Here is a 27221-nt window from a genome sequence, read left to right as displayed (position 1 = left end):
CACACCGCGAATAGAAAAAGTTAACTTCACTTCATCCTTATAACAACGTTAATTAATTTTATTCTTTGATCTAATTTTTTTTGGAAACGAGGAAAATAAAAGTATTTCACATCACTAGATTTCCATGTATTTTACAGTGAACAACACAACAAATAACGTGATATGGCATTTTTTTTAAATGTCCCATTTAAACATACAATAAAGCGTCCTTACAAAGATTCAAGCAACCGCCATCATGAGCAGGTCGGTCGATTTTGCTTTGACACTTTGTTAACGCTCGGAGCGAATAGGTTCTGTAAGTTGTCCATCTGTTCTGACTTCCATTTTGTTGTTTTGGTAGATAGTTTCCTGCTTTTTATCTCCTTTTTTGAATAGTAAAATTAGTTCGCTCGTTCTCCATTCTTTCGGTATTTTTTGTTTTATAATTTTGTTAATTGATGTTGTTAATTATTGTTCTGTCATTGCTGCTCCACTTTCAGTACTTCGTTTGGTATTCCGTCTTTACCTTCAGCTTTTCTGTTCTTCGGTTTTTAAGTGTTTTTTGAACTTCCTGTGTACTCATATTTATATTAACTTCTCCATTTGTGGTAATTTTGGGTGTTTCCGGTTCTAGCGTCATTTGTTCTTCCTCTACATAGAGCTTTTTTATATAGTCAATCCATGTATCCTTTTCTATGTGTTTTGGTTCTACTAGTTCCTTTGCCTCCGTTCTTTGACCTCTTATAAAGCGCCATCTTTTGTAGGTCATAAAAATAATGTTTCCCATTTCTTTCGAAAAACGTTCTCAGTGATCATTTTTTATTCTTCTTACGAGTGAATGTGTTTCGTTGAAATATTCCTTTACGTACATAACTTTTAAAACGTACACCATCAAACATACACATCACCATCATCGTATAACGCTACAGCACAGGGCCTTGATTGACTGTACAACTTTTTTCCAATTGGCTAGTTCTTCCATCAATCTGTAGTAAAGTGGAATATTCATTCTTTAGAGACCTTGCATGTATCTTCATCTTCATTGTATTCTGGGAAGCCCAGGTGGATTTTTCCTGAGGTAACTTGATCTTAAACCAGTTTTATAAGTTCCTCTTTATGTAGTTTATGTGTGTAGTCTGTCAAACTTAGTCGTTGGTAAAAAAAAAAAGACATTAATACTTACGTGTAGTTGGTAAACGGCATTATTTCGTCATTATAAGCCGACGCCAGTTTAAAGGAATGTGTAAACTCATTCGGTTTATCACAGCTGAGTACTTTCTCTAAACAGGCCTTGTAGCTGAACGTCTTGAAGTCTTTGTGTTCCATTGCAACTCTCCCCGTACCTAAAAACATTTAAAAATGATAATAATGGGTCTACCCTAAAATCATGACAGTCAAAATCCCGAAATCCAAAATCCTGACGGCCAAAATCCCGACACGCCAGAAACTCATGTATTCAACTTTGTATTCCTCATGAAAAATTAAGCAACATTTATTCGAAACATTTTTTCGAAACGTCTTTTTCCAGTTATAGCGCCATCTATCAACAATTCTAAAAAATGTTTTGAATCAATGTTGCATAATTTTTCATGACGAATTCAGATCTGTAATAAAAAATGGAAATTGCCTATAAGGGGTGGGGTGGAGGGTCATATTTAGTGTTGTTCGATAGGTTTTTGAAAAATATTAAACACGTATTTTCTGGTTTTTCATTTGGAAGTATATTTCTCGAGATAGACCGTTTCTATAATTTACCTATGGTATCACGATAAATGGATTTTTCCGATTATAGCGCCATCTATCCATAACTCGAAAACATATCCCCAATAAAAGTTGCTTACTTTTACATAATGAATCCAAATCTACAATGAAAACTGGGGGTTTCTATTTAAGATTTTAAAGTTGCCCCCAACCCCACCTCCAAGGGGTGGAGTGAGGGATCGGGTTTAGTGTCATTCGATAGATTTTTAAAAATGGTTGAAAACGTGTACATATTTCAGTTTTTCAATCCGATGTTTAGTTCGCGAAATATTCGACCGTTCCGCTACTTTTGGGACACCTTGCATAACGAGGAGACCGCAACTTGAGATTATGAAAAAGTTGATACAGACATCTTGCAGTCTCAGATTAGACAAAAAAGAGCCAGATCATGATAGTGGAATAATATAGATCATCATCATTCTCTTTGCCTTATCCCAATGCGGGGTCGGCTTCCCTAATTCAATTTCCCCACACAATTCTATCTTGGGTCATATCAATATTAATCCCCTTTACCAACATGTCCTGCCTAATCGTCTCCCCCCATATCTTCTTTGGTCTTCTTCTCCTACTCCTTCCAGGAATCTGCACTTCAGCAATTCTTCGTATTAGGTGATTAACGTCTCGACGTTGAATATGACCAAACCATCTTAACCTATGCTCTCTCATTTTGGCATCAATTGGTGCCACACCTAGACTTCCTCTAATATACTCATTTTTAATTATATCATTTTTTGTCACTCCACTCGTTCATCTAAGCATTCTCATTTCCGTCACATGCATTCGTTGTTCCTCTTTCTTTTTCACTGCACAACATTCAGTTCCGTACATCATAGCCGGTCTTATGGCTGTTTTATAAAATTTTCCCTTCAGCTTCATTGGAATTTTTCTGTCACACAACACACCACTCGCTTCCTTCCACTTCATCCATCCAGCCTCAATTCTACTCCATGCATCTCCATCTATTTCTCCATTACTCTGTAATACCGATCCTAGGTACTTCAAACTATTGCTTTTCGCAGTCATTTCACCATCCAAAGATACCATTTTATTTGTATTAACTCCATCTTTAAATGAACATTCCAAATACTCTGTTTTTGTCCTACTAAGTTTTAAACCTTTGTCCTCCAGAGCTTGTCTCCACTTTTTCAGTTTTTGTTCTAAGTCTCTTTCACTATTTCTACTAACACTACATCATCAGCATACATTAAGCACCTTGGAATGTAACCCTGTAGTTTCGCTGTTATCTGGTCCAACACTAATAAGAATAAATACGGACTAAGCACCGAGCTTTGGTGCAATCCTACTTTCACATGAAATTTATCAGTCTCACCCACACCTGTCCTAACATTAGTCGTTACTCCCTCATACATATCTCCATCCATCCATCCAGTGACCATCAATGAGGAAGAAACAATTATCGCAAAAAGAATAGTAGGTATCTAATTTTAAATTAAAAAACGTTTTATTCAGGGCCATCTACATATTTTTGACAAAACATTGTAAATTTTATCTGACATACTTTGGCAATAATTGTTTATTGAAAATTGAAAATCATATACTCAGTCAACTTACCCAAAAATTCAATGACTCCAGAATCTGGCAGTGAATTGAAATCTCCACATAATACTAACTGAATGTTACTCGAGTCCGTGTTGATGTCGTGAGCCTTCAAGGTCTGCACAGATTCCTCCAAAATTGTCTTCAGCTCATTAGACAGCATCATCGTCTGAATGAGTTTGACATCGCAGAATTCTGGATCCCAGTGAATGTGCGCTGTGCACACCAAGATAGGCTGTTGAAAAAAGGGAGAATCTGGTGGAGCTAAAAAATTATAAAAGTTTATATCCGCATTTCTGTGGGTAGCTCAGGTAGATGTAAGGACAAGACACTTTTTTTGAAGTTAGAAATACAAAAATACAGAACACATTGTTTATTTAAGACAGTATACAAGTTATACACACGCCCAAACTTATATGGAATCATCTGATAGTTCTTACTATTTCGTGCGAATTTAAAAAAAACGAACACACAAAGTCAAACAATATTTATTTTAAAGCAATTTAATTACAAATATATAACAATTAAATAAAACAATAAAGTATTTAACAAACAAATTAAAAGTAGTTGTTTTAAAGTCAATAGCACACAAAATTTCAATGTAAAACGAATAATGTGTTTAAATTGTTTTTATTTATTTTTTTTTGTATTTTGTGGTAGTCAGTGTTATCATCTCTAGTCCTTATGCAAGCTTCATTTTGCGTGGGCACGCTCATAATCAAAGTATCAACATTTTGTTGTGGTAGGTTGCTCCATCGTTAAAGAGCAGCTTGTACTAGTCGTGCGGTATAGGATTAAGCTACGGTGAGAAAGCAGGCCACTCCAAACAAGGGATATCTTCTGCTTCAATGATGTATCATAGTCACTCTAATGGTATGTGGAGGTCCATTATCATGCAATAAAATTAAATTTTCTCTTGTAGCACCTCTCCAGAGCCTGACTACAGGTTATCAACATACCTGTGAGCAGTTAAAGTTGATTGGATGAAAAGTAAAGGAGTTTTTTACGGATCACAATTCCTCTCCAGAACATTACACTTCCCTATGTATAGTTGTGAACAGATCTGACAGTTTTCGTTCTTGCTTGTCTTCCTCGACCTCTAAGTACACGATTTTGTGGGTCATCTAATTTTACACAAATCCTGACTTTTTTGAAAATAGCACATTTTGTCAATTCATAATGTTCCAGTTTTGGCGGTGAAGACACCAATTTAGGCGACCAATCTTGTGCTGCCGGGATAACTCGGGAACCCATAACTATCTCCTGATGTATACTTCTTGGTACGAACCCTTCTTCTTATCGTTTCAACCGAAACAGTTACACCTGTAGCTTCCAAAAGCTGCCTTTGGACCTGCAGGTGAGAAATGGTTGGGTGTCTTCCAGCTGATTGGACAATTAAACCATCGTGGAGAGTTGTTATTATTTTTGGCGACTTTCCCTTGCTTTATTTTTGAGCTTTCCTAGTTCCTGTTACCTAGCATAGGTTTTGGACTGAACGCCCTGTATTACGCCTAGTTCTACAGCTATGTCCCTCTGAGAACATTACTTTCTCCACAAGACCAATAATCTTTCCTCGTTGTAAGTTATATAACCCCACATGAGGCATAATTTCATTTTTGGACGCAAAAGTTAGTTTATTTATTTTCGTTCAATTTGCAACTCAAGCAAATAACCTATACCGTACCGAGCTGTACTATCCAATTGTGTCATATAGTTGTTTATTTTCAATAAAAACCTTTATAGTCCAGGCGCCAAATAGAGGTCACCGTGTCATTTTCAATTCTGATGGACAAACTCAACGGTTTCTTATGGATTTTGAGCTGCTGATTACGAATTTCGAGGGGGGATTTCGATCCGAGCGGTCAAAAAATTGTTATAAACAATTTAATTGTTTATAAATTGTTTATAAGGCTCTGGCCCATAAACTAAAAAAATCAAAAAAAAATGTTTCAAATATAATGTGTTCTCTAATAAAAAATGTGGAAACAACCGTCTACTAAACTTAAATCCGACAATTAGAACTGAAGATATTGTAAAATTAGTGCACAATGCAAATTGCAAAATAAGTATTTTTCGAAGCTTTGCCGATCGTAACTCGGCTTCTACGCATGCAAATGAGCCTTATAAGGTGTCCTTTTAAAGATCAATTAAGAGGCTTCCAAACAAATTTTGTTAAATTATTTGATCTTCATTTGTTTTAAAGTTATACCCGCTTGAAATTATAGTTTTCTTAAAAAAATTGTACATTAATTTGTTTATAAAGCTTTCAAGCAAACTTGAGGCATAAACATTTATACTTTAATTAACAATAATGATAAAACAACTCAAAAGGAACAATTTGAGCTTAGGAAAATGTTCGTAAGTTTATTTTTGGCTAAGATGTCGATATTTTAATGGCGCGCTATGAGGCGCAAGATTGGCTCACAGTCAAGTAAGTATGTATTCTTCGACGATTTATCGATCGTAACTCGGCTTCTACGCATAAAAATGAGCCAATATGTGATATCCATATAAAAATGGATCGAGTTCTTTTGCAGCATCATCATTGCATATAAAACGAGCATTTATGAGGTGGCGGCATACACACAATTGACGGGCCTTGATGATGCTGCAAAAGAACTAGATCCACTTTATATGGATATCATATAGATAATTAGACTCTGAAGCCTCAAACAGTTTTAGTTTTACTGCCTACAAGAACAGACTTGTACCACTATGTAACTGTTAAAATTTCGCTAAGAACTTATGCAGATGTAAAAAAGCTGATATTCCCTGTATATCTCTATTCAGATTTGCAGATGCTTGAAAAAAATGTTTGTAAAAATAGTATTAATAAATAATATCAACTAACTTTTTAGTTATACTTCTGAAATATTAGTTTTTATTGTTTTTTCTCATTTAGTGCAAAAAATAGAAGACAATATAAATATAATGAAAGGTGATACGAGGTACAGTATGATGATTTAATTATAAGAATTATATGATAAAATTTTATCAGGATCTTCAAAAATGAAAAATGAAGATAACGTATGTATACATAGAAATTATAATTTGCATCGAGAAGTTAGCGCGCGAACCTTTACGCAGTGAGCCGATCTTGCGCCTCATAGCGCGCGCCATTAAAATATCGACATCTTGGCCAAAAATAAACTTATGAACATTTTCATAACCTCAAATTGTTCCTTTTGAGTTTTTCTATTATTATTGTTCATTAAAGTGTAAATGTTTATAGCTCAAATTTGCTTGAAACCCTTATAAACAAATGAATGTACAATATTTTTAAGAAAATTGTAACTTCAAACGGGTATAACTTTAAAACAAATGAAGATCGAGTAACTTAACAAACTTTGTTTGGAAGCCTGTTAATTAAGCTTTAAAACGGCACCTTCTAAGACTTATTTGCATGCGTAGAAGGCGAGTTACGATCGATAAAGCTTCGAAAAATACTTATTTTGCAATTTGCAATTTGCATTGTGCACTAATTTTACAATATCTTGAGTTCTAATTGTTAGATTTAAGTTTAGTGAACGGTTTTTTCTTCGTTTTTTATTAAGGAACAAATTTTATTTGAAACATTTTTTTTATCTCTTTTAGTTTATGAGCCAGAGCCTTATAAACAATTTATAAACAATTAAATTGTTTATAACAATTGTTTGACCACTCGGATCGAAATCCCCCCTCGAAATTCGTAATCAGCAGCCAAAAATCCATAAGAAACCGTTGAGTTTGTCCATCAGAATTGAATATGACACGGTGACCCCTTTGGCGCCTAGACTATTATTCTTCACAACAATAACAAGTTTTTTCAAATGAAATAAATATTACTTTTAAATACATGGTGATTCCATATAAGGTTGGGTGTGTGTAAGTACATATATAACTATAAGTCGGAGCACGACTAGTCAGTCTCTGTGTTTGAATTAGTTAACAACACCGCGTTATGACGTCATTTCGGCCACCTATGGTCTCATCAGACGCGGGGCTGAATACAAATCAAACAAGCGTCTCCTACCTATTTTCCACTAAACTGGGAAGTGTACAAAGGCGTTAAAAAATTACTTTAAAGTTTATAGCAACTTTCTGTGGAAATACGTAAGAACAAGACATATTTTTTTAAAGTTAAAAATACAAAAATACAGAACACATTGTTTATTTAAAACAGTAATATAAGTATATGCCAGAAACATCGGTCACCAATTCACGGTTGATAACTCTATCTCTGAAGAGGTAGACAAATTCACATACTTGGGCTCCCTGATCACCAAGGAGAACGTCATCACGGAAGAAATCAAGCGAAGGATAATCCTAGCAAACAAATACTATTTTGGACTAAGTAGACATATGAGAAGCAGAAACTTAAGCCAAAAAACAAAAATAGCCATATACGAAACCTTTATACAAACAGTGTTGACATATGGATCAGAGACATGGACTATCTCCAAGGCAGATGAAAACCTTCTGCTTATATTTGAACGAAGGATCCTGAGAGGAATATTCGGTGACATTTGTGAAAATGGTGTTTGGAGGAGGAGGTACAACTACGAGGTATACCACAGATTTAATATTAACATATATTTGGTGGTAAAAACGTAATATCTCTTATAAGAATAGGAAGACTAAGATAGGCAGGACATCTAGCAAGATCACAGCAGAACAACCCTCCTAGAACACAACCTGTGGGAAGTAGAAATAGGGATAGGAAAAAACACAGATGGAAGGATGGTTTAGATGAGGATGGGAGAAAAATAAGAAAAATAGGCACAGCAAACTGGCAACGGTTGGCAATGGATAGGACTGACTGGCGTAATAGACTTGGGAAGGTCGAGGCTCTTACATAGGGCTATAGCACCATTGATGATGATGAATATAAGTATATAACTATAATTCGGAGCACGACTTGTCAGTCTCTGTGTTTGAATTAGTTAACAACACCGCGTTATGACGTCATTTCGGCCTCCTATGGCCTCATCAGACGCGAGGCTGGATACAAATCAAACAAGCGGCTCCTAGCTGTTATCCACTCAAGTGGTAAGCGTACAAAGGCGCTATCTACTTTGATGGCCAGGAACGAAAAAAATTACTAATATTGTTTTGTGTCATTTGCGGGACACGAGAGGCCTTGTTCAGTGTCCAAGTATTGACACAAAGATGCAGGGATATAAATCAAAATGTATACATCTATGTAATACATTTTGAAAAATGTATTGACACAGAGATGCAGGGATATAAATCAAAATGTATACATCTATGTAATAAATTTTGAAAAGGCTTTTGACAAGGTCCGGCATAACAAAATGCTAAAACTATTACAAACAGCTGAATTGGACGATAAAGATTTGCTAATAATTACAAATCTATATTGGCAACAAGTGGAAAGAATAAAAGTTGAACAAGAATTATTGAATGAAATAAGTATAAAAAGAGGAGTGAACAAGGCTATGTACTATCGCCTTAACTCTTTAACTTTAACCCTTTAACTGTCTAATTGCGGAGAAGGCCTTCAAAGTCGAATGAACAACATAAAACAAGCCTGTGATCAGTATGGATCAAAACTCAACCTAAAGCAAACTAAATATATATGTGATAGTAAAAAAAATTATATACAGGATGACAGTATAAAAATCAGAGATACCATACTGGACAGAGCAGAGAAATAATATGTATTATAATGACACTTCGTGTAAAAAAACACCACATGAAAAGAACGAGATGTGTTTATTAAATGACAGGACTGATGCTACGAGAGAAGTACGCAAGTAAAGAATAGTCTAGCCATTTCAAGTTCCTTTCATTAGAGTTGTTTTTTGTGTTGCAGGAAAAATTGTAGGTGTAAATTGACCAACAAATTATAAAAACACCTACTAAATTTTATAATTTATCAAAAGAAGTGTATGACAATAAATGTTTATAGCGTGGTTTGTTTTTAAGGGATTTAAGCCTTTTCAAGAGGGTCATAATTTTTGGTTAAGGTGAAATCTGGAATAAAAGGAACAATATGTGAGTATGTTGAAGATGTCAAAGAGAAACCGGCAGAAAAGGTTTCGTCAAAGCACTGAAGGAGCCGACAGAAGACTTCTAACAGTGTTTAGAACCATTAGAAAACTTGAAAGAACCATTGTGGAGATAGAAGAGTGCGTATATGAAAGGTGTTAATAAATGAATGAATTGAATCAAAATAAAATTATAGATAGCGCCAGTCCCATAGATATAATAACTCGTAGATTAGTCAAGATTTATGCCGCTCTGTGCATTGAGGTGTAACGCCAATAGATAGACCACCGATCGACTGTTTCCGCGTTACGCTTTTTTGGTGAGTATGCCTTGTGACCCTTGAATACCCTTAATATGTCTATGGCCAGTCCCCTCTAAAGCATGACATAATAAGAAAATGAGACGAGCATAAAAGAAATGTCAGGATAAATGCTGAGAAATACATAAAACAAACCAACCCACACTCAATTGCTGAGAAACATAACGATTTTTGAAAAGTTAAATAATGGTATTACCCCTACCGTTGTCCCACGCCGCTTCCCTTGTTTGTAACAGGGCTGCTAATCCAATGTTATCTTTAGGCATTACCCTATTTAACATGTGCTCCATTCCGTCCGCACTAGCCATAGCTAATTGGTTAAATTCAACTAAATGTTCCTTTACTAACGTAAATCTAAAACAAAATACCACATTATTATTTTTATCACAACTACAATAATAAAATGCTAAAAAAAATAAAATCCTTTATAAAAGGTATATATTTAAAATCCCTAAAAAGGGCTACATCACAGAACTAGTTTTCGATCGGTTGACCAATCATCATCAGTGCTTACGTGAAATTTACATGCTAACTACTAAGATATATATATATTTTTACAAAAATATGTGGGTCATAGCCCTTTTACAAGAGATCCGTCAAGGAAACATCGGTAAGTCACTTGCTGCCATACTGTCACTATGTGAACAAATCCAACCATAGCTCAGATGTTACCTGGGGCGTATTAACGAAATATTTTTAACATCCATGCTTAACTTAGCATTTTTAACTGATGTTTCCTTGACGGATCACTTGTAAAGGGCTATGACTCACATATTTTAGTAAAAATAAAAATATATCTTGGTGGTTAGCATGTAAATTTCACGTAAACACTGACGATGATTGGTCAACCAATCGAAAACTAGTTCTGTGATGTAGCCCTTGTTAGGGATTTTAAATATATACCTTTTATAAAGGATTTTATTGTTTTTTGTATTACATGGTATACAGCCAACTACAGAAAAACTTTTTCCTTGCGAAGATGCTAAAATACACAACCCGGACACTGCACACATCTTATGGGAAATGTACTGTCACTCAAATACAATAAAATTTACATGAATAAATTCGTCTCAAATTACAATAATTTCGTATCATTGCGCCAAGTCTGAATTTTGATTAATAACGGCGTAAATTGTAATTAAAGTTTATGGAAATCACATTTTTAAAGTTCATAATGCTGTCTTTAATAAATACTATTATTCTAGTCGCTATTGAAAACAGCTTAAGCCAGCATGAGCTAAGCCGATTAGACGAACTATATACTTTGGTACGACTGATCAAACTGTACCTACTTTATTATCTATAAGATAAGAGTAAGCCTCTGCCCTAATACCTGCAGAACGATTTATGAAGTGCCGATGCACAAAATATCTTTCCTCTCTTTAGCTCACTTACATACCCGTTTGATTTTAGGTTTATTTATATCAATTTATGCCGTTATTAATCAAAATTCAGAGCTGGCGTAGTGATGTAATCTAGAGACGAATCTATTCATGTAAATTTTATTGGATTAGAGTGACATTTTTCATAAGATGTGTGCGGTGTCCTTTAGAAAAACACGATATCATTATCATTCTCTTTGCCTTATCCCTATACGGGGTCGGCTTCCCTAATTGCATTTCTCCACACAATTCTATCTTGGGTCATATCAATGTTAATCCCCTTTACCAACATGTCCTGCCTTATCGTCTCCCCCCAGGTCTTCTTTGGTCTTCCTCTCCTACTCCTTCAAGGAATCTGCACTTCAGCTATTCTTCGTATTGAGTGATTAACGTCTCGACGTTGAACATGACCAAACCATCTTAACCTATGCTCTCTCATTTTGGCATCAATTGGTGCCACACCTAGACTTCCCCTAATATACTCATTTCTAATTTTATCCTTCTTTGTCACTCCACTCATCAATCTAAGCATTCTCATTTCCGCCACATGCATTCGTTGTTCCTCTTTTTTTTTTCACTGCCCAACATTCAGTTCCGTACATCATAGCCGGTCTTATGGCTGTTTTATAGAATTTTCCCTTCAGCTTCATTGGAATTTTTCTGTCACACAAAGGACCACTCGCTTCTTTCCACTTCATTCATCCAGCCCTAATTCTACTGCATGCATCTCCATCTATTTCTCCATTACTCTGTAATACCGATCCTAGGTACTTAAAACTATTGCTTTTCACAATCATTTCACCATCCAAAGATACCATTTTATTTGTAGTAACTCCTGTTTTTGTCCTACTAAGTTTTAAACCTTTTTCCTCCAGAGCTTGTCTCCACTGTTCCAGTTTTTGTTCTCTTTCAGTATTTCCTATTAACACTACATCATCAGCATATATTAGGCACCATGTAATGCTACCCGGTAGTTTCGCTGTTATCTGGTCCAAAACTAATGAGAATAAATAAGGACTAAGCACCGAGCCTTCGTGCAATCCTACTTTCACATGAAATTTATCAGTCTCTCCCACACCTGTCCTAACACTAGTCGTTACTCCCTCATACATATCTCTCACAATATTTACATATTCGCCAGGGACTCCTTTCTTATTGAGTGCCCACCACAGAATCTCTCGAGGAACTCTATCATATGCTTTCTCAAGAATACCATATGAGCGTTGGCCTCTTTATTCCTGTATTTTTCCATCAGTTGCCTTACAATGAAAATTGCATCTGTTGTTGATCTGCCCTGCACAAAGCCAAATTGATTATCGGATATTTCGGTTTCTTCACGTATTCGTCTATCAATTACTCTCTCCCATATTTTCATGGTGTGGCTAAGTAGTTTTATAGCCCTGTAGTTTGTACATTGTTGTATGTCTCCCTTGTTTTTGTAGACAGGTACTAATATACTGCTTCTCTATTCGTCTGGCATTTGTCCAACTTCAATAATTCTATTAAATAGACCTGCTAGCCAACTTATTCCTGTCTCTCCCAATGCTCTCCATACTTCCCCAGGAATATCATCTGGTCCGACTGCTTTTCCTTTCTTTATTTTTTGAAGCTATTGAGCCACTTCCTCGTTTGTTATTCTGGTAACCATTGCTGTTACTGTCTCCGTTAACTCCACAGGCTGTCTGTCAAATTCTTCATTTAATAAACTATCAAAATAGTTTCTCCATCTCTTTTTGACATCCTTTTCGTGAATAAGTATTTTATTATTTTCATCTCGGATACAAATCTAATCTGATTAAAATCTCTTGCTTTCTTTGCTCTCTGTTTGGCTATTTTATATATCTTTGCTTCGTCTTCCCTGGTATCAAGTTGATCGTATAGGTTTGAATACGCTTCTGCTTTAGCTTTTGCTACTGCTACTTTCGCTTCCTTTTTGGCAACCATATAGTTTTGAAGATCTATGTCCGATCTGGTTTTTTGCCACTTTTTATATATATAATTTTCCCTTCTCTTTTATTTTTCCTTGTACGTACTTCATTTGACCACCACCAAGTCTCTTTATCCTCAAACTTCTTTCCTGACGTTTTCCCAAGTATTTCAATAGCTGTCTCTCTAATAATATTGGCAATTTTTCTCCAAATTGTGTTAGGGCTTCCTTTCATGTTCCAACATATTTTGTCTACTATTATTTCCCTGAATAGGCTTTCCTTCTCATCTTTTAGCATCCACCACTTGATTTTTTGTGGTCCTCTCCGATATTTTTGTTTAGTTTCGCTTTTTACTTCGATGTCCAGAACAAGCAGCTTATGTTGTTGGCTTACTGGCTCACCTTGCAGTCCTTGCATTCACGTATGTCTTCTTTCCTTATCATGAAGTAGTCTATTTGGGATTGATGTTGTCCACTTTTGTAGGTAATAAGTTGAATTTCTCTCTTTTTATAGAATGTGTTAACAATCGCCATATCCTATGCTGTTGCTAATTCAAGCATGTCAAACACGATATAAAATTATTTTCTGCTATAAAACACACATTGTAAATATTTTACACATGATCTATTGTACGAAATTTACGAAATGTTGAAATTGGTTCTACAAAAGTATATGTGTAACCTTTTAAAGAAAAAATGAGTTGAAATGCCAGAATGAAGGAAAATTCTTATTTTAAACATAATATATTTAACACTTAAATTGGAAATCCCTGTAGTTGGCTGTATACCACGGTTAAAAACTTACTGAAGAAGTAAAAGAGTTCCAGTGTAAATGGTATATGATTAGCAAGAACAGCACAGAACGTTTTCGGTCGTATAAGTGTAAACGACCATTATCAGTGTAAACGTCATCGTAGTTGAAACTAGCTACAGAAATTGATCAAATGGCCGTTAAATTACATAATTATTAAATCATTTAAACTTAAGAAAATTGCGACAATACGTCGATGTTAATGGAATATACATTATAATTGTATACTACTCGTGGGTATTGTTATGTAAGTGCATAAGAGTATTATAGAAATACAGTTCAACAATTTACTACTTAGTTCAACATCACATAAAATCACGCCATTTTCCTTTTTTAATAGATATTGATTGTAAAATCACTTACTTCGAATCCCTAAAAAAGATGGCGCATCCATCAACATACTTCCTTTCGCTTTCCGCCATATGTTTTGCTCTAGATTTTGGAGAATAGATACCACTATAACCGTCCACCTTAAGTTCTGGTAGAAAATAATTGTAGAATTGTTCCATTTCCACTTCCTAAAAAGCAAAAATATGAATTATATTCAGTCATTACAATTTCCGTTTCTACAAACTATAACATATTGTTACGAATTTCGAACTGAGCAGTGGCGGCTGGTCAGAGGAGGCAAAGGAGGCTTAGCCTCCCAATAAATTTTTTACACATGCTACACTGTTTTGTTTACTTTGCTATTTTGCTTCGCGTTAGAGATATCGGAAAAAGTTATTTGAACAAGTTGTTCCAAATAATGTTCTAATCCCACATACCAAGTTTGATCACAAAATTCGCACTTTTAGTTTTTTCATTATTTGTAGTCAGAATCCTAAAACCGGAAAATCTCACTTGCTAATGCAGCAAAGCAGCGTTTACGGAGACCCGGTCTCCTTAGAGCTGCATTATAGTTTAACGCACACGCTGCCCGGATATTGGACAAGGGCGGCTGATCGGCCAGCAGCCTCCTATGCAATTTTAGGATCCTGACTACAAATAATGAAAAAACTAAAAGTGCGAATTTTGTGATGAAATTTGGTATGTGGGGTTAGAATAATATTTGGAACAACTTGTTCAAATAACTTTTTCCTATATCTGTAATGCAAAGCAAAATATCGGTAATTTACCTTGTTTCTGGATTCGCAGTAGGCCGCTTTTAAAATTAAAAAAATTCATTTGAGTATCTTAAAAAATGTGATCCTTCAACCTGTATGGACTGCTAAAGTTCAAATCTATATTTATTTTGATATGCATATTATCTACTTATAGAAATAGTCCATTCTTTCACGGTTTTTGCTCTAAATTTTAAAGAACCGCTTGGATTGACATGGAAATTTGGCATGCGTATAGCTTACATGTCAAAGAAAAAAAGTGATATTGTGCCGATGTGTGCTTTTGCCCTGGGGGTGACTTTCACCCCCTCTTGGGGGTGAAAAAATATATGTCCAAAATAAGTCCGGAAATGGGTAAACTGACTAATTTTAAGTAACTTTTGTTCTATAGAGCTTTTTCGCCAAGTCAACACTTTTCGAGTTATTTGCGAGTGAATATGTTCATTTTTCAACAAAATAACCACATTTTTAGACGGCTTTTCGCAAATAACTCAAAAAGTAAGTATTTTTTCAAAAAAAACGTTCTTAGCAAAAATATAGCCTATAAAAAAGTAAAAAAAAATGGTGTACGCGTTAGGTCTTTGGATGTTGTAGAACCAGAGTTATAGCCAATGAAAAATAGATTCATATTCACCAAATTTCAAATAGAATATTTCGACGTGAAATATCCAAAAAATTAAGCACTTTTTGGGGAAAACCCATTATAACTTTTTTAAAGTGTTTTAAAAAAGCTTTATTTCTGTTTTTATAAAAAGTTTCTAGCATTAAATTTAATGCAAGTTACGCTCAAAATAAAGTTGGTCCCTTTTGTTTTTGCAAAAAAAAATCGGGAAGACCAACCCCTAATTTTAGCAACTTTGAAATTAATGCAAGCAAATGAAATTAATCGTTACCGCTCCACAAATTATTTTACTTATGATTCAAAGTGCTTATTTCTGAAAAAATTGGTTTAAAAGTAAAATTTTTAAAAATTTAAATTTTGAAAAATATGCTTTTTTTTCAAAATAACTTAAAAATTGTTAGAGATACCAAAAATCTCGATAAACAAAAAAAGTCAGATTTGCTTTTCTGAATATCATGTTTTTTTTGTTTTCCTGTTAGACAAAAATTGATTAAGATTTGGTGTTTCTAAATTTGCATACATTCGTGATCAGTAACTCGTTCAACCCCTTTTAACTACGGCCCTTTCAATAATAAGGACTTTGAGCTGATGAAACTTACAGATCATATAAACAATATATACACGAGTCAAGAAACTTGTGAAGTCGTAACGATTAAGTTCATTTAAGATACTAATTAGGGGGTGATTTTCTCAATTTTTTTACCAAAACCAAAAGTGACTAACTTTATTTTGAGCGTAACTTGTTTAATTTTGATGCTAGAAATTTTTTTTATAAAACAAAAATGAAGCTTTTTTTAAACACTTTAAATAAGTTGTAATGAGTTTTCCCCGAAATGTACTTTATTTTTGGTTATTTCACGTTAAAGGATTCCATTTGGAATTTGACGAATATGAACCTATCATTCATTAGCTATAACTCTGCTTCTACTAGGTGTAGAGACGTAATGTATACACCATTTTTTTAAATTTTTTACAGGCTATATTTTTGCTAAGAATGTTTTTTCGACCAAATACTTACTATTTGAGTTATTTGCGAGAAACCGTCTAAAAGCGTGGTTATTTTGTTGAAAAAATGAACATATTCACTGCCAAATAACTCGAAAAGTATTGACTTAATGAAAAAACTCTATAGAACAAAAGTTACTTAAAATTAGCCAGTTTATCCATTTCCTGACTTTCTTTGGACGAATATATTTTCACCCCCAAGAGGGGGTGAAAATCACCCCCAGGGCAAAAGCACATATCTGCACAATATCACTTTTTTTCTTTGACTTGTTAGCTATGTGTATGCCAAATTTCATGTCAATCCAAGCGGTTCTTTAAAATTTAGAGGTTTTGCAATATTTTACCGTTAAAGAACGGACTAAAATAGAACTGTTAACAAATAAACGACACAAATTTTGGTAATACACTTTAACAATTTTTTTTTGTTTTATGGCATAGACTTGGGTGTCAATTAGCCAGTCACAACTTTTTTGTTTTCTATTCATACATACAGAAGGCAATGAGGTCCTTAGAGTTCCATAGCAAACTCTTCCACAACTCTCTACTCAGTTCAAAAGCTGCAGGTGGCCGCTATGGACTATCCAAGTTACTCACCACATTTTTTCATTATACATCTTCTTCTTCTTCTTTCCATATGTACATAATATATCAAATTATCAGAATTAATAAATTTAGAGGTTAATTTTAGTTTCACAGATAAATTTCATTAAACAATCATATATATTTTTGCTGTTCAGAGACAATAGATAGGATATATTGAAAGGTGGAAAAACATTATATTTTATTAAATCTTCGATTAAATTATAGGTGTATGGAATGTATTTTGTGCACTCAAAGAAAGTGTGATTTTTTACAATTTGACTAACTATTTTTAAAAGGATATGATATTATGAAATTATGAATTATGATGATATTAAAAAATGTAAATAAAAAATGGTCAAAAAAATGGGGCCCTAAATTAGATTTTTTTGATGGATTTTTTTGCTAGTGCAAATTTGTCTAGATATTTTACAGTTAGGTATACCTCCCCTATGGTAAAAATCACGAGCCGCCACTGGAACTTAGTCCCGCCTTGCCCCATCTAGCAGTCAACAAGGATCCTCGTCTCGTAGCGTCACCAGTATACCGGAATTTTCGAGATGGCTGGCACAAATCATAAATACACGCTTTACGTTGGGACGTATTCAGTTGTTATTTTAGTTAGTGGAATTAATGTGTATGATGTATATTTTTTTATATGAATAGATAAATCAGTACTTGTGAGGTCTAGATCTACATATCTAGACTACGTATTACTACTCAAAAGAATGAAGAAGAACCGAGAGGTACTAACCACCATCAAATATCGAAAATTACAATATAGTCTAAGAGCTAGAGGCGAGAAATCATCGTCATAAGTAATATGGAGTTTGGCATGTGAAATGTGTCTATTGTATGTTGATAATTATTACCCTTTTCAGGTTGACACCTCAGTGGATACAGGGAGTAGCAATAAGGGATGAAAGGGGAAAGTTAACGCAGTCATTAAAGGTTTTCACCTCCTATTTTGTTAAACCTCCATCGATTTACATGAAAATTGGTGAGTAGTTAGAGCATACCTCAAGAAATAACACTGATATGGTGCCAACGTGCGCTTTTACCCTGGGGGTGGATGCCACCTCTTCTCAAAGGTGAAAACTATTTTTTTAAAAAGAACCCCACTAATCGATAGAGGGACAAATTTTAAGCAAAATTTATTACCTCTAATTATTAAAATAAATCAATACTTTTTGGGTTATTAAAGATCAAAGATTTGAATTTTTCGTGAAATAAATGCATGATGTAAAGCGGTTTTTCGTAAATAATTCAAAAACTGTAAGTTTTATCAAAATACTTATAATTACCAAAATTAAAGATAATAAAAAATAAAAGAGATTTCTTATTCGAAAAACCTTAGAAAATTAATAAAAAGTGACTTGTAGGTGATGGAATGTATATTTTTTTTTTCGCTAGTACCCAAATCTATGTATTCAAGCTCAAATAACGGGAAAACGCTGCATTTTATAAAATATATTTACTGAACACTTGTCAAAGTACTTAGAAATATGTATCAAATGAGCTCCCGGAAAAGTTGATACCATTAAACATTATGCTACAAACATTTTTCAAAGTTTAGGCTCCAAAAATTTGGAGCTTAATTATTATATTATCTATATAAATTTTTAAAATTGTTTTAAGACATTTATATAAAATAAAGCAAATATGTATTTGAATATTATGTCAAATGTGCCCATTATTGGACACCCTCAGTTTCTGTACATATTCAGTTTATACAGGGGCGGTTCTAGACCAAAAAAAGTGGGGGGCAAGGGAACACAACCGGTGAATAAACAAGATAACGTGCCTTTTTAACGAAAATTATAGTACAAAATTACTGTAAAAACTGAAGGGGGGCGGCAGCTGCCCCCCTGTCCCTGGCTAGAACCGCCACCAAGTTTATATCGATAGAAAAAATTCAATTAAATATCGAAATAATATAAAAATAATATTTTAGTATCTATATTATAGGAGGTATTTTAAAAAATATGAATTTCGCTCAAAATTAAAGTACCTTTTTTTTCACACTGTTGTAAATTATTGTACTACGAAAAATTGTTTGGAATTAAAAACTGTGTTCTAATGTATGCAATAGTTGTTATTATTATAATTAAATAATTAATAATTATTATAATAATGTAACTATTATCTACATTCTTCTAATAAAAAGAAAATATTTAATCTTTTTCTCAAATTAGAGATACCTACCAATCATCATTTTCATTTAAAACTCTTTTATTATTAATTTTACGAACAAAAATTATTCTTCATAAAAAGATCTGCACGGTCTAAAATCCAAGATGCAATCATAAACATAAGATTATATAAAATTGTATCGATTTTAGTCGATGTGTAAAAAATATGAATTTCGCTCAAGAAATTCGCTCAGTAAAGTGCCTTTATAGCTCACAATATTTAAATAGTAGGATATAATCGCACATTAAACAAAAATTTTAATTCTAAACAACTTTTCATAATAGCAATTTTCCATATTAGGAATTTAAACAAAGTTTTCGTTATAATAATGCTCGCATTTTTAACTTGTTATATTTAAATTGTAATAAAACGAACTTGATAATAAATTATAATCCTAACTTCATTCCCGAAATTCCTTTAAAAATTATTCTGTTAACAAATTTCAAAATAAATATATAAATAGCGTATGTTTTAATTTTCACTTTTTCCTAAAAACTCGAAAGGGTTCTCTTATTTTCATCATCACTTGCTTAGCTTTGATGTTATAAACTTTATCTGGAGCTCACTTGATAGGTATTCTTGAGTACTTTGACAAGTGTTCAGTAAATATATTTTATAAAATATATTTTTTCCCGTTATTTGAGCTTGAATACTTAGATTTGGGTACTAGCCGAAAAAAATATACATTCCATCACCTATAACTCACTTTTTATTAATTCTCAAAGGTTTTTCGAATAATAAATCTCTTTTATTTTTTATTATCTTAAATTTTGGTAATTATAACTATTTTGATAAAACTTACAGTTTTTTAATTATTCACGAAAAACCGCTTTACATCATGCATTTATTTCACGAAAAATTCAAATCTTTGATCTTTAATAACTCAAAAAGTATTGATTTATTTTAATAACTAGAAGTAACAAATTTTGCTTAAAATTTGTCCCTCTATCGATTAGTGGGGTTATTTTTAATAAAATAGTTTTCACCCCCGAGAAGGGGTGGCATCCACCCCAGGGTAAAAGCGCACGTTGGAACCATATCAGTTTTGTTTCTTGAGTTATGCTCTAACTACTCACCAATTTGACTGCATTGAAAACATTTAATGACTGCACCAACTTTCCCCTTTCATCCCTTATTGCTACTTCCTGTATCCACTGAGGTGTTAGCCTGAAAGGGGTCATAGTTATTAATATACAATAGACATTTCACATGCCAAACTCCATATTACTTATGACGATGATTTCTCGCCTCTAGCTCTCCGTCTAATACTTCGGATACAATATCCGAAATGAATGCAGATATGCCCTCCTACAAGCCATCTTGCAAAGAAAAATATTTGGTAAGCGAGGTCCAGGAAGAAGAAGAACATCCTGGTTAAAGAACCTCAGAACCTGGTTCAACACAATATCTGTGCAGCTTTTCCGCGTTGCTGCAGAGAAGACAAAGATTGCCATAATGATCGTCAACGCTCGTGACGGATAGGCACATCAAGTAGAGGTCTAGGTGAAACACTCTGTCAATAAACGCCTCACTTGGAAGCCGTGGAACCAATGAACTGTCAACACGGATGGAATGGGTAAGAAGTGAATTTAATGCGGCCAGGATGAGAGAGTCTAGCCAGGGAAGGATAGAAGATAATCGCTATCTTTCGTAAACAAAAAAATTGATAGTGGTAGTCAGGGTTGCCAGCTTGGGGTATTTTCCCATAATTTTGGAGTAATTTGAAAGCGTCTACAGGAATTTTTCTAAGCAGAAATGGTTGGGGAGGGACAATTATGAGAGATTTTAAGGGGTCATGGTAAAGTAAATTTGCGTATATACATAGAACTGTATATTATACTCTCATATAATCGAAGACGATAGGACCCATGAATTATTTCCAGGGCCTTCTGTTGATAAGTAGTATAATTTTGGTTTACAGTTCTCTACATTTGACGGCAAAATTTTAAATTTAAGGGGTTTGAGGGAATTTCAGTTTCTAAGTGGAGGATTTATGAAATCACATCTGGCAACTCTGGTGGTATCTTGTAGCAAATTTTCCCTGGCAAGCTCTGTTTCTCTCTAGGACCTCTCACTTATATGTTGGCCGCAATCTCGTTCCACTGTTTGAATGGGACGGGGCCATTACATCCGTGTTGACAGTTCATTGCGTGGAACTCATTAAAATAATTTAAAACTTTGTATTAGTCTACATTTTATCTGAATAGTTCAGTAAGTTTTGTGAACATCAAGTTTTCTTAACGATTAACAGTAAAAACAAGGAACAAAAAGTTACTGTAATACATACGTTGTTGTTAGAAGTTATAAATTCCCCACAATTCAACGGCTAATTGCTGAAGTTCTTATTAGTCCATGTTGTGAGACCGCTCTCGTATGAAAAAAAATCTGATGCGATTTCTTTGTGGATTCCAGTTCAAAAGTGTACGCTTTAAACAAATAAGAAGAGTTCTGGGTGAGATTTTTGGCCAGAAATTGTTCTCTTCTGTTCTCTAATTGAGTTAATGAAAGAAATTGTGCCGCAAATTCGGCAGAATGCAGTAGGATATGGTTACCAATATAATGCCAATACAGTAAAACCTGCCATATCCGGATCAATGTGGCGACAGACCGATCCGGATATGAAAAAATCCGGATATCAAGACCACTACTTCTCTTACAGTCTCTGAAACGTTTTCTCCTTCACACATTCCAGTAATCAACGCCGTCAATAACTTTCGTCGATAGACACGTTTTATAGATTCTATAATACATTATTTCGCTATCTTTTAGTTCTTCTTTTAGTGCGTTGTCCAACAGCAGGACTGCCTTTTCGGTAGATTTCGGTAGATCCGGGCGGCGCAGAACCGCCCGGATATGGGGAGGTCCGGATATGACAGGTCCGGATATGGCAGGTTGTAGTGTATTAAAAGAGGAAATTAATAGAAAGAAAATACCACGATTAGTCAATAACATATCGAATATACAACATTTATATTTTAGTATTATTTATATATTTATGTATTATATATATATATATATATATATATATATATATATATATATATATATATATATATGTATTATACGTATTATCCCGTAGGGAAAGAATTCGAAATGAGGAAGTAAGACGACGAATTGGAATAGATGGTTACTTAACAACAGACATTGAGAGGAAACAGTTGATTTGGTATGGTCATGTTCAAAGAATGGAAGACACAAGATTGCCCAAAAAGATCTTGGAGTGGGTACCACCAAACCGCAAAAAACGAGGAAGACCCAAAAAGACATGGAAAGAAGGGGTAACCAAAGCAATGAGTACAAGGGATCTTAGAGATGGCCAATGGGATGATGGAAGGACGTGGAAGTTAGGCATCGGACAACGTCGAAAGACGTTCTAAAACCGATACATACAATGTATTATCATTATACAGGGTGTTTTATTACACATTATGTTTTGCCCAATGATTTTAGCCCATTGTTAAAGCACCTTTTAATATTTTATTTCAAACTTGACACACAGTTTACACATGTTAGGATACTTTAATTAGTGTTAAAAGATAGTTTTCCGATGTTATCATAGGCGTGTTGTAGGGGTATATACTTCCTTTTCGCCCCTTTTCCCTCTTACAATCTACGCCACTGTCGTAATAATCATTGCAGCATGTTTTTTGATTCCTTGTTACTTTTTACATAAATATCATCCTTTTGTCTCATTGCGATAGAGTAAGTAGTTTTCAAGTTATTTGCGTTTAAAAATAATGGATTTCATAAAACTATTTATTTTAAATTACATTCAATAAGATTATGTGTTTAAAATGTAATTAATTTAATTAAATAGTTAAAATAAAATGTGGTTATGTAATCTTATTGAATTCATTACATTAAAACGTTAATAACTTGAAAACTATTTACTCTATCGCTTTGAGACAAAAGGATGATATTTACGTAAAAAGTAACGAAGAATCAAAAAACATGCTGAAATGATTATTAAGACAGTGGCGTATATTGTAAGGGGGAAAAGGGGTGAAAAGGAAGTATATAGGCGTACAACACGCCTGTGGTATAACAGCGGAAAACTATCTTTTAACACTAGTTAAAGCAGTGATTCCCAAAGTGGTCTGTATCGACCCCCAGGGGTCTATGGCAACCTACAAGGGGTCTACGTGGGTGAAAATAAAAATTGGGCGTCTATGAGATGAAAATGGGGGTCAATGGCAAGAACCGCAATGGATTTATCAATCCATTTGGTGACATTGAAGAAACGGATGTTACATTGCACGAGGAATTAGAAACATTGCAAAAAGACACCTGTTATTTATCCCGTATTATGGAAGACCGCGAGAAAGTTTTTAATTGCTTTTCCGCCTTCATACCTAGTAGAAAGGGGTTTCAGCGCAGTTATAAATCTCATAACAAAAAAAAAAGAAACAAGCTGGACATCATTAACATCAAACCGAGGAGGTTTGACATTATATCTAACTAAATTAATGCCAAATGTTGATAATTTATTAAACCATCAAGTTCATCCCCCCCCCCCATTAAATGAATTTATTTTTTGCTTAGTTATTTCATGTAAGAGTTACTATATTTTGATTTAAATTTAATTAATCAATGCGTGAAAAGGTGTTGTTTCTTTTACCTTTTCACACTATAAGTACTTTACTACTGTTAGAACTTTTAATCTGTGAATAGTGAATAGCAGGGGGTCGATCTAAACTTAAAAAAACATGATAAGAGGTCTACGTGAGAAAAAAGTTTGGGAAACTCTGAGTTAAAGTATCCTAACATGTGTAAACTGTGTGCAAAGTTTGAACAAAAAATATTAAAAGGTGCTTTAACAACGAGCTAAAATCATTTTAGAACATTTGTAAAAAACACTCTGTATCTCGGTAAGGAAGAATATTTTATTTAAGTGTTTTGGGTTAAATGTTCGTATTTTATACTAAGGTTTCTCCAATTACGATATGGACAATTCTTAATGAAACACCCTGTATATATACATACAGATTCGGGTTAGAACGTCCTGCGACGTTGACCGATGCCCAATTGCCACCGCGTCCTATCATTACAATCTTCTTCTCTCAGTCCTCGTTCGCTCATTGATCTTCTAACTCCTTCCATCCACGATTTCTTTAGTCTTCCTCGTTTCCTGTGTTCCGGTGGTATCCATTTTTCTTCTGGCATTCTTTGAACATGTCCATACTATGTACGCTGTTTTCTCTCTATGCAGTCAGTCACAGTTTCTTTTAGACCCATTTATTTCTTTACGACGTTGTTTCGAACCCTATCAAGTTTCGTTTTTCTAGCTGCTCTTCTTAAGGATCCCCCAAACCGACGCGAAACTTTTGCGACGCGAATTTTTCGTTGCGGAACATTCGCAGGCGAAACGGTAGCGGACAAGGCTTTCCCACATTGGCGCGGAACCTGACGCGACTGTTCGCCATACAAATATGAACAAATTATATTTTTAAATCGGCCAACAGGTTTAGGAAATACAAGACATCAAAAATGACCAAATTTTTAAGTGGGCGTAATCTCTATGCAAGCAAATTAATAATAATATTATAATATATGTATAATGAAAACTTATCATTTTCTCCTAATTCTGACCCTATACTATTCCAGACTTTACCTTTTTTTCTTATATTTTTATAATCTTCGTCCGTTAAATCATATATTATAGGATATTGTTTAACAATTTCAATGAGTTTTTCTGTAGCAACCATTTTAAAACACGCGAAACTACAACGGTAGCGGAAAAAACCGTGCATGCAGCGTTTCATGAAAGGAACGCTGTTCTGCCGCGACCGTTGCGGATTCCGCGCAAAGTGGTCTGAACACGTTCATAATCCGCCGTGTCTATCGATTCGCCGCGATTCCGCGTAGGTTGCGGCTGCGAAAGTTTCGCGTTGGTTTGGGGGATCCTTTATAGTCTGGGCCGATTTTCGGAGAATGGGCCATTTTTGGGAAAAGTTATTTACCAGCAATTTTATTGCTGGAATCGAAGCTTATGATTATATATATTAATAATATAGGTATGCAAAGTCCGCAGATAGTGTGCTACTATTTTTACTAACAAAATGGCGCCTACAAAACGTGGTTTTTTCAATTTTTGCTCCATAACTGCGAACATTTTAACTTTACACCAAAAATACCCCAATAAAAATTCACCGAAATTAAATTCTGCCTAAAGAAATGTTTTTCCCGATCTGCTCCGACGAAAATTTTCCTCGGAAAATGCGGGGTTTCCCAACAAAATCTTTAAATTTCAAATAAAGTTTTAGATAAGTAATTATCTACCAATAATTACATAACTCGGTGACATAAAAGCTTTCTTGGTTTAGATTATAGTTCCAGAAGCTGGTGAAAATTAAACGAATATTTTAGCAACAATTCAATTGTTAATTAATAATTTACGGTCGCAATAATAACCAAAATAATTATGATACATTGATCCAACTTTGAAATCTTATAAAGATGAGATGCCTATTTAATATTTTGTCGACAAAATATTAATTTTTAATTTTTTTGAATAATTTTTAAATGTTTAAAAAAATAGTTATAAACAAATTAACGTTTCTCAGTAAGTTTTATTATATTATAATTTTAAAAAATAGGTAAAATGCGTATTTCAAAGATCTTGAAAATGAATGCTTTAAAACTTTTGTGCAACCATTTGCAAAAAAGTTATGAAACAGCAAAGTATACATACGATTACTACGTTGTTTATAATTTTTTAAATTCTTTCAAAGCGTAAAAGTGAGTTTAAAGTACAAGCTAATTACTTACAAAAAATATCGATTATTAGTTTAATGGTTATATTTTAATTAAAGATTATAAATATTTTTTTTTAATTTACACGCGCGAAAGTAGACTAATACAGTACCGTAGCTAAATTTTCACTCGAAGCGACGACCGCCGCGCGACGTATAGTAGTATTTGTATGCTGCGTGTCAATCGCTTCGAGTGAACATTTTAGGTCCGGCTCTGTATCAAGCCTACTTTCGCGCTAAAAATTACAAAAAAAAAACATTTTTAATCTTTGATTAAAATATAACCATTCAACTAATGTTTGATATTTTTTGAGAGTAACTAGTTTGTACCATAAACTCACTTTTAAGCTTTGAAACAATTAAAACAAATTATAAACAACGGAGTAATCGTATGTTTATTTTGCTGTTTCATAACTTTTTTGCAAATGGCTGCAAAATTTTTTTAAAGCATTCATTTTCAATGTCTTTGAAATACGCATTTTAAGTATTTTTTAAAATTATAATATAATAAACAATTTCTGAGAAATGTTAATTTGTTTATAACTATTTTTTTTAAACATTTAAATATTATGCAAAAAAATGAAAAATTTATATTTTGTCGACAAAATATTAAATAGGCATCACATCTTTATAATCTTTCTAAGTTTGATCAATGCCTCATGATTATTTTGGTTGTTATTGCGACTGTAAATTGTTAATTAACAACTGAATTGTTGCTAAAATATTCGTTTAATTTTCACCGGCTTCTGCAGTTATAATCTATACCAAGAAAGCTTTTATTTCACCAAGTTATTTAATTATTGATAAATAATTACTTGCCCAAAAAATTTATTTGAAAATTCGAGATTTTGTTGGGAAAACCCACATTTTCCGAGGAAAATTTTCGTCGGAGCAAATCGGGAAAAACATGCCTCTATGTAGAATTAAATTGGGGTGAATTTTTATTTGAGTGTTTTTGGCGTAAAGTTAAAATCTTCGGAGTTATAGACCAATAAGTAGCACACTATCTGCGGACTTTGCATACCTATATTATTAATATATAGGATCATAATATTCGATTCCAGCAATAAAATTGCTGGTAAATAACCTTCCTTTGTAATATACTAATTAGACCAGCGTATTATAACTATTTTTTTTTTCAAAATTTAAAGATTATGCAAAAAAACGAAAAATTTATATTTTGTCGATAAAATATTAAATAAGCATCTCATCTTTATAATCCTTATAAGTTTGATCAATG

The 27221-nt window shown here is 33.7% G+C and overlaps 1 protein-coding gene across 4 annotated transcripts in view; it reads right to left on the bottom strand.

Annotated features, from left to right (window-relative positions):
• Positions 1–27221, bottom strand: part of LOC114339668 (CCR4-NOT transcription complex subunit 6-like) — a 243199-nt gene that overhangs the window by 57751 nt on the left and 158227 nt on the right. For 2 of the 4 annotated variants that reach the window (XM_050657232.1, XM_050657234.1), the window contains exons 4-7: positions 14091–14245; positions 9804–9961; positions 3313–3561; positions 1163–1322 (exon numbers count right to left, since the gene is read on the bottom strand). In XM_050657232.1, the coding sequence (XP_050513189.1) occupies positions 1163–1322; positions 3313–3561; positions 9804–9961; positions 14091–14245 (722 nt within the window). The remainder of the gene's footprint in view (positions 1–1162; positions 1323–3312; positions 3562–9803; positions 9962–14090; positions 14246–27221) is intronic. The other 2 variants (XM_050657233.1, XM_050657235.1) reach the window with 1 other exon arrangement.

Source organism: Diabrotica virgifera, chromosome 7, assembly GCF_917563875.1.
Source record: "Diabrotica virgifera virgifera chromosome 7, PGI_DIABVI_V3a".
In the NCBI taxonomy this organism is placed as follows: Eukaryota; Metazoa; Arthropoda; class Insecta; order Coleoptera; family Chrysomelidae; genus Diabrotica; species Diabrotica virgifera.
This window is presented reverse-complemented; position numbering and strand designations above follow the sequence as displayed.